At 54.1% G+C, this 9,698-nt stretch overlaps 1 protein-coding gene across 4 annotated transcripts in view; it reads left to right on the top strand.

Annotated features, from left to right (window-relative positions):
- The window catches only part of PRMT8 (protein arginine methyltransferase 8), a 73,729-nt gene that overhangs the window by 57,235 nt on the left and 6,796 nt on the right, over positions 1 to 9,698 (top strand). For 3 of the 4 annotated variants that reach the window (XM_043440234.1, XM_043440235.1, XM_043440236.1), the window contains 2 exons: positions 1,994 to 2,109; positions 8,061 to 8,211. In XM_043440234.1, the coding sequence (XP_043296169.1) occupies positions 1,994 to 2,109; positions 8,061 to 8,211 (267 nt within the window). The remainder of the gene's footprint in view (positions 1 to 1,993; positions 2,110 to 8,060; positions 8,212 to 9,698) is intronic. The other variant, XM_043440237.1, reaches the window with a different exon arrangement.

Consider the following 9,698-nt stretch of genomic DNA (forward strand, 5'->3'; position numbering starts at 1 on the left):
ATGATTATTTTCTCAGCCTCTTCTCTTCAAGCAAAGTCTTTGTGTGCCCTTGAAAAGATCCCGAGGAAAAGGAACACAGCATTCCCTGACTGTTCGCACCTCCCTCATTTCACCCCCATCTCCTAAACACACAGAGGGACGTAAGTTCCCTGTGGTTCCATTTGTTTGGTGAACATTTAAAAATAATTTAATCTTGTAAGATTTCAGAGAAAAGCAAGTCTATTTCAATGGATTTCTAAACTCCTCTGAGTAAACGGACAAGTGAGATTCAGCTACACAGTAACTAAAGACTCCGCTAAAGCAGGGGTCCTCAACCTCCAGGGTCTAATGCTGATGATCTGAAGTGGGGCTCATGTAATAATAGCAGAAATGAAGCACCCAATACATATAATGCACCTGAAACCACCTCCCCCAACCTTGTCCGGGGAAAGATTGTCTTACATGAAACCGGTGAAAGTGAAAGTCACTCAGTCATGTCTGATTCTTTGCAACCTCATGGACTATACAGTCCGTGGTATTCTCCAGGCCAGAATACTGGAGTGGGTAGCTGTTCCCTTATCCAGGGGATCTTCCGAACCCAGGGATTGAACCCAGATCTCCCGCGTTACAGGTGGATTCTTTACCAGCTGAGCTACTAAACTGGTCCCTGGCACCAAAATGGTTGGGGACTGAACTCTCTGCACTGTGGGGAGAGCAAATGGCATTCCTGCTTGCTGTCACAACTGTATCGGTCAGCTGAAGGGTTAGGACACAGGGTTTGCGCCCCAGCGCCACGGTTTTCCTGCTGTGGGATACCAGCCCAGTACCCCACATGCATGTAAGCCAAGCACCAGCTTCTGCCAGTCCCATTTTCTAATCTGCTGTATCAAGGCATCCTCATGGGGTTGCTGGAGAAAGTCAGTGATGGATCTGGCCAGGGCTGGGTGATCAGTCAGTGGTAGCAGTGATGACCATCATTTACCGGTGATCTGGCACCATCATGGACTTCCTGGTGGCTCAGATGGTGGAGAATCTGCCTGCAATGCATAAGACCTGGGTTCAGTCCCTGGGTCAGGAAGATCCCCTGGAGAAGGGCATGGCTACCCATTCCAGTATTCTTGCCTGGAGAATCCCATGGACAGAGCAGCCTGGTGGGCTACAGTCTATGGGGTTGCAAAGAGTCTAATATGACTGAGAGACCAACACTTGGACCATCAGACTTGCACTCATTGACTTCCAAATCTGCACCCTGAATCCGTTCCCTGATTAAAGCATGTTATGAACAGCCCCCGGGGGCAAAGGGCACTGCTGGGCTGCTCTGCGCCCACCTGGGGGATATGTCTCACAAGATGGGTCCTTAGTGAGGACATTGTGGTGTATGAGAAAAGCAAGGCCTCTCTTGGACACCCCTGCTCCCCACCTCACATTTTGCAGTTGAGAAAATGAAGGATCAGAGGGGCAATGAGATTTGCATGAGGGCCTGGCTAGTAAGAGGTGGCACTGGGATTCTGAAGGCAGCCTGTTTCATGAACCAGGAAAGCCCATGTTCCTTTCTGCCTCATGAGAGCTTCAGCAGGTGGAGATGGGAGGAAGGAGAGAGATGGCCTTCCAGGCACGGGGTGGGATGGAGCCGAGGCAGCGGGGTAGAAATGGGGACGGTGGAGGAGAGTATTCATAGGAGATGCTGAGGCTCAGAGAGAAGGGAGGAGAGCAGATACGAAAGAGTCAGGAATCTGGGTTCTAGTCCTGGCCTGACGCGAGTCTAGCTGTGTGACTTCAGAGAAGTTTCTCACCTTCTCTGACCTTTACTTTTCCAAACCCTAAATCGGGACCTGTGCACATTAGATGGTGGGAACCAACGTTTGGCACTTTGTGAAATTCTCCACCAGGTGAGCACCTCTCCTGTCGTCAGACCGGGGAACACGAGCTGCTGCCCACCCTCTAGGACTCAGGGGGGCCCAGGGACTTCTGGGGGTCCCGCTGTTGGCCCTCACATCTCGCTCTCTCCCCACAGGGTGGGAGAACGTCTATGGCTTTGACATGACTTGTATTCGGGACGTTGCCATGAAGGAGCCCCTGGTGGACATCGTGGATCCAAAGCAAGTGGTGACCAACGCCTGTTTAATAAAGGTCTGCAGACGGGTCCTGCATGGGCCTGGGGGTGCGGGAAGCCGTCTGTGCCACCTGGATGCTCGGGCCTAGGGTCAAGGCCATGCAGGCTCCTGCAGGGCCCCAGGCTTCAGGCAAGGCCATCTCGGCTGGCCGGAGCCTCCGGCAGCCCAGGTTGACCAATGAGAGCAGCCACTGGCCCTGAGCAGAGCTGTCAAAAGAGGGCCAGGGGACTCCACGGTGGCACAGGTGGGGGTGGTCAGTGCGTTTCTTCTGGTGATGTGAGCGGGGCTGTGTGTTGGGGGTCTGGGAGCATCAGAGAGAGAAGTCCTGGAGGCTCAGGTCGGGGGAAGCCCATCCATTCAGGGCAGGACGGCAGCTTTAGGGAAGAAATCCCTAACCTCAATCTGTTATGCAGTCAGCGTCACACTCCCCCGCTTCCAAGCGTACCTGTGACAGGGCCGGGCGGGGCTCACCGCGTCCCGGGCCCCCTGGTTTGTACACGGCTTCACGTCTTGTCCTCCACGGCTTTCTGTGTTCAGTGCAGATGGAGAACTGCTCACCCGGTCCTCCCCCAGGGCATTCCTATTACTAAATTTCCAAACACGCCAACTTTGCTGTGTGCTTGTGCACTCACTCCTGTCCGACTCTGTGACCCCATAGACTGTAGTCCGCCAGGCTCCCCGGTCCACGGGATTCTCCAGGCAAGAACACTGGAGTGGGTTGCCATTTCCTCCTCCAGGGGATCTTCCTGACCTAGGGATCGAACCGGCATCTCTTGTGGTTCCTACATTGGCAGGCAGATTCTTTACCACTAATGCCACCTGGGAATCCCCTTTTGCTAGGGTACTGAGAAAAGCCCCCACATTGACCTCACCATCCTTCCAGCCCCACACTCCCGCAGGAGGTAACCACTGTCCATACAATGGGTTAACCTTTCCAGCCCTTTGTCTAAGTATCTGTATTTACATATGCTGATCTGTCCTCCTGACCCAAGGAAAACTCCTGGTACTTGACTGCTTTCTTCAAGTCTAGAAAGTCATCCATTTCACAGGGTTCAAGTTCACTTTTTAATCAAAGAATCTGGGTTCATTGTGTATGCGGGTTTCATCGTGTCGGTTGTCTTCGGCCCTGCTGAAACACACCTGCCAGCTCTGGTCCAGTGAGCATCACTGCAGTTCCAGGAGCTCTGGTGGATGGGCCAGGGAAGAGCCCAGGGCCCCTGGGGGAAGGGAAGCTTCCTGCAGGGTGAATGCAAACCGCTGCTTTGTCCGGGGGAGAGCCCGGGGACTGTGTTCCTCATGAGGAACACAACCCTTGTCATCTTGGATTTAGAAGGGACCCCAGAGGACAAATAAAACTAGGCGAACCTCATACAGGTCCCATCAAATAAAGGATGCTTGCCTGTTATAGCACCCTGCCTAAGAATCTTGGCCTCGTGCTGGTGGGTTTTGCTACCTGTTAGCTTGGCCGGTTCCGAGTCCAGGCAGGACTGATGATGCGTAAACATCCTTTTATTTCTTCCCACCAGCCCCTCTGTCCATGAAGCTTCTTCCTTCTGGCGCTCCAAACAAAGTCCAGCAAGCTATCATGTGCTTAGTTGCTCTGTCATGTCTGACTTTTTGCGACCCCATGAACTGTGTAGCCATGGGGTCTACAGGACAGGCTCCTCTGTCCATGGGATTCTCCAGGCAAGAATACAGGAGTGGGTAGGCATTTCCTTCTCTGGATCTTCCCAACCCAGAGATTGGACCTGGGTCTCCTGCATTGCAGGCGGATTCTTTACCATCTGAGCCACCGGGGAAGCCCAGGTCCAGCAAAATACACCCACATAATTCACCCATGGTGCAAAACATTCCTGCAAATATTGTAGTATGAGTGGAAATCGCCTGGTGCCATTGAATTTGCCCAAATGGCAGATGGCAGCTGCATGGAGCCATGAGGCATTTGCCCACACGGGATGAAATTCCTTCCCAGGTCACTCTCCGCCTCAACCTGGCAGGGGTGGCCCAGCCCTTGTGCACGTCCTCTGCTGGTCCTGGACTGGCCTGCTCTGTCTCCCCTCCTTCCTCTCCCCCTCCCAGCTAGGAACAGGCCAGGGTCTCTTCTGAGTGCAGCCTGGGCTGGGGGCACGGCAGAAACTGGAGCTCCGGGCCCTCCCCAGCCAGTCACCTTCCTTCCTGCGCGCTCTGAGGAGGGCAAGGTCGGCTGTGTTTGCTTCTGCCACCAGGAGAGCCGTCCATCAGCTCTCGCTAATGTGCTTAGCACTGTCTTCCCGGGCCTGTTGGGAAAACACTTGCCCTTCTTCACACACTTAATTGCTATTTTCATCGCTATTAACGTTGCGGCTTGTGACACTTGATGATAATTAAGACTCTGTTTTGACCAGCCTTCTGCTCTGAGACGTCCGTTTGTAACATGACTTAGTGGGGACAGCAGCGGCCCGGCTCCTCAGAGTCACCGATGCCTGCGGAGCCCTGTGCTTGGTGGGGTGGCCTGAGGCCCAGTCAGGGGGTCCCTCCGGGGTCTCAGAGCTGCTGCTGCTGCTGCAGAAAAAGGAAGCTTTCTGGCAAAAGGATCAGGGCTCTGGGGGGTAGGTGATGGGTCTGACTCTGGAGACTTTGAGTCTAAGAGGAGGGGGGATCCAACCCAGAGGGCCTTGTGTCTCTGAGGCACAGATGGCAGGGCGGCGGGCACTCCAAAAGAACAGCTGCCCCTCTGTCTCACCCATTTTAATGTATATCAGACTTTCAGTCTGGACGGCTTTTGTTCCTGCAGAGGCCCCTCTTTAGAGGCAAATGTCTGGAGGACCTAGAGAATGCTGTCAGCATTGGCGGCTGACATTTTGTTGATGGACATCTGAGACCCCCATAGAGACAGAATCCCCGATAGATGGGGTGTGTGTGTGTGTGTGTGTGTGTGTGTGTGTGTGTGTGTATGCGCGCATGCATGCATGTGTGCTCTTGTGCACGCTGAGAGTGGTGAGGAAGTGAGGGGAGGCCAGAGGAGGAAGGGGCCAAGTCCAGGTGAGTCACACAGCCTACTTCCCAGGTCCCTCTCTGTGTCCAGGCCCAGAGGCTGGGATATTTATAGGTGAGTCCTGGAAAGTTCTGGAAGTCTTTAGATCCAGGGAGTGGCATAGTTTGAATGCATCTTAGAGAGGTTGGTGGGTTGGTCTGAACCCACTTCAATATTATTGCCTGGAGCATCTCATGGAAAAAGGAGCTGCGGGCTGCGGTCCGTGGGGTCATACAGAGTCGGACACACCTGAGCACGCACAAATTCACACTGAAGGGGAGGCCTGGGGGTGGATGGGAGGGAGAGTCATCAGGTGGGAAGACAGTGTTAGGAGGAAAATGATGAGTTTTAGGGGCCAGGTCACACATGGAAAGCACACAGACCATCACGTCCAGTCCCCGGGTCTAACGAGCTCCGGTCTAGTGGTAGGGATGGGGGCAGAGGCGGTGAGACCTCTGAGCTGAGCCAGAAGCAGTGTACAAAGACCAGGCTGGGCTGGTGGCCAAGGGCACCCAAGAAACAGGGACAGGGACCTTGGGAGGAGCCTGGAGACAGGCGGGCTGGCCCCAATGGAGAAGGAGATGGAGAAGCCAGTGAGAGTAGACACCATGAGCCCAGCCCTGGAGACTGAGCTGAAGGCCTCAACAAAAACCCAGTTAAGCTCCGGTGCTCTGAGAGTTGTTGGGTTGGAGGGACCTCCAGACTCGTGCATGGGAGGGATGACCAGTGTTGTGAGCTGACAGGTGCTGGAGCTAGACACGCTTCCCCGATGGGGCAATGGCCCAAGCTAACAGAGTGACATAGAATGAAGGACCCTCCCCCCTCCACCTTGCCTCCAGCCCCCGCACTCTGGTCTCAGGAGGAAAGGAGAAAGATTCTGAGAGGGACTCAGTGGGAGAGGGTCTTGTCTGCCTAAAGGCCATAGGGACCAGCAGGGTGGGTGGTCCTTGAGGTCAGAGGCTGCTAGAAGTGGGGCTTCCCAGGCGTCACAGTGGTGAAAAAGTCCACCTGCTGGTGTAGGAGATGCCCGCTCGATCCCTGGGTCAGGAAGCAACTGAGCACACACACACAGCACACAACTGCTAGAAGTGGGTCCCCGGTTGTGTCCAACTCTTTCCAGCCCTATGGACTATAGCCCACCAGGCTCTGTCCATGGACTTTCTCTGGCAAGAACACTGGAGTGGGTTGCCACTTCCTCCTCCAGGAGATCTTCCCGACCCAGGGATCGAACCCGTGTCTCTTACATCTCCTGCATTGGCAGGTGGGTTCTTTACCACTAGCTCCACCTGGGAAGCCCCAGGGAGGAGGGAGAAGGAAATCACGACTTAGAAGAGGCCATTTACACTGGAGAAGAGAAAGTTGGAGGATCCATGTGAGCAGGAGTGGGCATTGGCTTGTTCCATGGGTAGAAGTTACAGAGGATGGTTTTGAAGCAGAACCTACTGACTGGAGACATCAGGGGAGGACTGGCCACCTGGTGGGCAGTGAGCGAATCTGGCCTGGGGGTGCTCAGGTGTCTAGGGCCACTGACTTCCTGGAGATGCTCTTAGGGCTCTCGCATTCGCAGGGTAACAGGGGACCACCTTTCTAATTCCAGTGGATTCTGGATGCCTGACCTGGCCTCACAAGGAGTCCTTCTTCCCCGTCTTTGGGCTCTAGAAGCATAGCATGGCTTATCTGAAGTGATGTCACCGACTCCGAGGGCTCCCACAGTCCCCTACACCAGCACTCACACTCTCTTCCCAACCAACAGGTCATCGGGTGTTGTAGCTGCCACCCTGCACCGTAATAGAGCTCTGGGCTGGCCACCGCATTGGCCTCACCTCTGCCTCTGTCCACCCTATGGAGGCAGGACTTGGCTTTGAAGGTCCTGGGATTCCTTTCTTCATCCTAGAAACCTGTAGAGATAAGAGCCTCTTTGTCTTTCCTACCCCCTCCCCTGAGACCCCTCTCTCCTGCTTATGCCCAGCACCTTCCATCATTGGAGTCTCAGGCACACCCTTGGGAACCATTCCCAGGCACACAGCTGTCTGTCTGGCTCGCGCAGAGCTTTCAGGACAGAGGTCCCTGCTGTGCAACCCAGCAGGGGGAGGTCCCCCTTAGACCTCCCCGAAAGTGGTCCGGATGCCTGGGGAGCTTTGTCCTGTCTCACTGGGGCTGGCCCACGTCAGGTCAGCATCCTCTGCCCAGAGAGAACACCACACTGCAAACCATCATTCATGACTCCTGCTGCCAGCCAAGATTGATTTTCAGTCACTTCCTGGCTGAAACTGTTAGAGTTATCAGTTCCTTGTGTTCTCCATTGCCAGCTAGAACCGAAAAATTCTCGCCTCTTATTTCCTCTTTTTATGTATTTAACTGTCCGGCTGGTGATAAATGGCCAGCAGACTTCCCTTGGCTCAGCCTGTGACTGTGTGGGCTTGGTACTCAGGGCCTCCTGTTGAAGGGAAATGAGTAGTCACCTCTGCTGGAATCTGGGAGGGCTTGATGGAGCAGGTGGCTGCTTTAATGCAGTGGGTCTGGGGCACCCCACCTCCCTGCCCCACCCCTCAGAATCTGCCCCCCAGTATGGGGCTTCCCAGGTGGCACTAATGGTTAAAAACCTGCCTGCCAGTGCAGGAGACAGGAGACACGGGTTGGATCCTCGGGTTGGGAAGATTCCCATGGAGAAGGAAATGGCAACTCACTCCAGTATTCTTGCCTGGAGAATCCCATGGACAGAGGAGCCTGGCGGGCTACAGTCCATGGGATGGCAGAGTCAGACAGGACTGAGCAACCGAGCATGCACACATGCACGCACAGAGCAGACTCCACCCTAGAAAGGATGGGAGAGGTTGTGGGGAGGGTGGTGGGTGGGCCTGGGACGTGGTCCCAAGAAATGTGACACCCAGGGGAGTCTGCGGTCTATAGTCTCCCCCAGGGATGACCCGCACTCTCTCTCCTCTGGACTGCAGGAGGTGGACATTTACACGGTGAAGACGGAGGAGCTGTCCTTCACGTCCGCCTTCTGCCTGCAGGTACAGCGCAACGACTACGTCCACGCCCTGGTCACCTATTTCAATATCGAGTTTACCAAGTGCCACAAGAAAATGGGGTTTTCCACAGGTGAGCCTCCTGCTGGCCTTCCAGACCCACCCGGCCTGGTGCCCAGGCCCTGTGGGACGTGACCTCCCCAGCCTGGACGTGGGGCAAGGGCCGGGGGGCATCATTTGGGGATCCTCACTTGGCACCTCGCAAGCCTCTCCAGTCCTGGAGGAATGGCACGTTCCCCACAGTTCAGGCTGCTAGAGGAGAAGGTAAAACACTGTAACGGCCGTGGCCAGAGCTGAGAGTCAGTGTCGGGTGGGCAGGGGCAGGTGTTGGGGCTGCCTTTTTGAATGCACGCTTATTCATTTAGTGTTTCCTGAGCACCTCCTGTGTGCAGGAGAGGTTACGGAGGGGAGTGAGACTTCCTTGTGGCAAAGAGCAGGCAAGAGACTTACCTTAATTCCTCACAGAAGGGCTTCTTCCAGAGTCGATGTCTCCTGACCACCAAGACCAGGGTCCTCTTGTCTTTATCAGCCAGGCCAGCCCTGGTGCCTCCTCATCCTGGGAAAACCGGAGGACTCCGGCCCCGGTCATTATCAGCTGCTCCGCTTCCTTTAGGAGCTGCAGACCAGTTTATCGTCTCGGTTTGTGGGAACAGCACGCAGCAGGTGGGATATTTCACCTGGATCTTGAAAGATGGGTGGGACTCAGCCTTTCAGTGGTGGGGGGTGGGGGGCAGTGAGGCTGAGGAGGAGCCTGCTAGAAGATCATGGCTATGACTGGAGGCCAAGGGTGGAGCCACATGGCTGTGTCTCCCTCTTCCATCCCTGGGATTGCCTCCCCCAGGGCCCGCCCACCCTGCTGCCGGAGATGAGAAAGTCAAGGGGCAAGGATTCTCTGGAAAGAGTTCTGTGTCTCTAACGCCTGGGTTCTAGCCCTGTGGCTAGCTCCCAGCTGCGGTCTGTCTTTCCCTGAGATGGTCTGTTTCTGGTGAATGTCAGCGTAGGGTTCTGGTCCAGCGTGTCACGGATCTCTTACCATCTTTACCAGCTGGTATGGGTTTGGTGGTCGGGTTTACTCAGACCCTCTGCACTCTGATCGCCGAGGAAAGCGTATTTCCTGTTTGTGTTTAAGGACCCCATATGTGAAGAAATAGATTAATCCTAACTTGTGGCTCATGACATATTACTATGACATACTACCACGCACGGTTCACTTTTTGCTTATGTTTTAATTAATACAACAAACGCTCGTGAACTTGCCACCTAGCTCAGTAACTAGATTGTAAATGAAGTATTATTAATTCGAATGAAATAGTGACTAGAAGTAAGTTTATTATTAGTAGAATGTAAATGTATTAGTTAATATCAAGAGATAAAATATTGTTAATTAGAATATAAATATTAAACTGAAATACATTATTAACAAGCATAATACAATAAGGTTTATAATTACTAAATATAAGTCAATTAATTCAGGAGGCTTCCCAAGTGGCTCAGTGGTAAAGAATCTGCTTGCCAAGCAGGAGACATGGGTTCACTCCCTGGGTCGGGAAGAGCCCTTGG

The sequence above is a fragment of the Cervus canadensis genome, chromosome 21, assembly GCF_019320065.1.
Source record: "Cervus canadensis isolate Bull #8, Minnesota chromosome 21, ASM1932006v1, whole genome shotgun sequence".
Classification (NCBI taxonomy): Eukaryota; Metazoa; Chordata; class Mammalia; order Artiodactyla; family Cervidae; genus Cervus; species Cervus canadensis.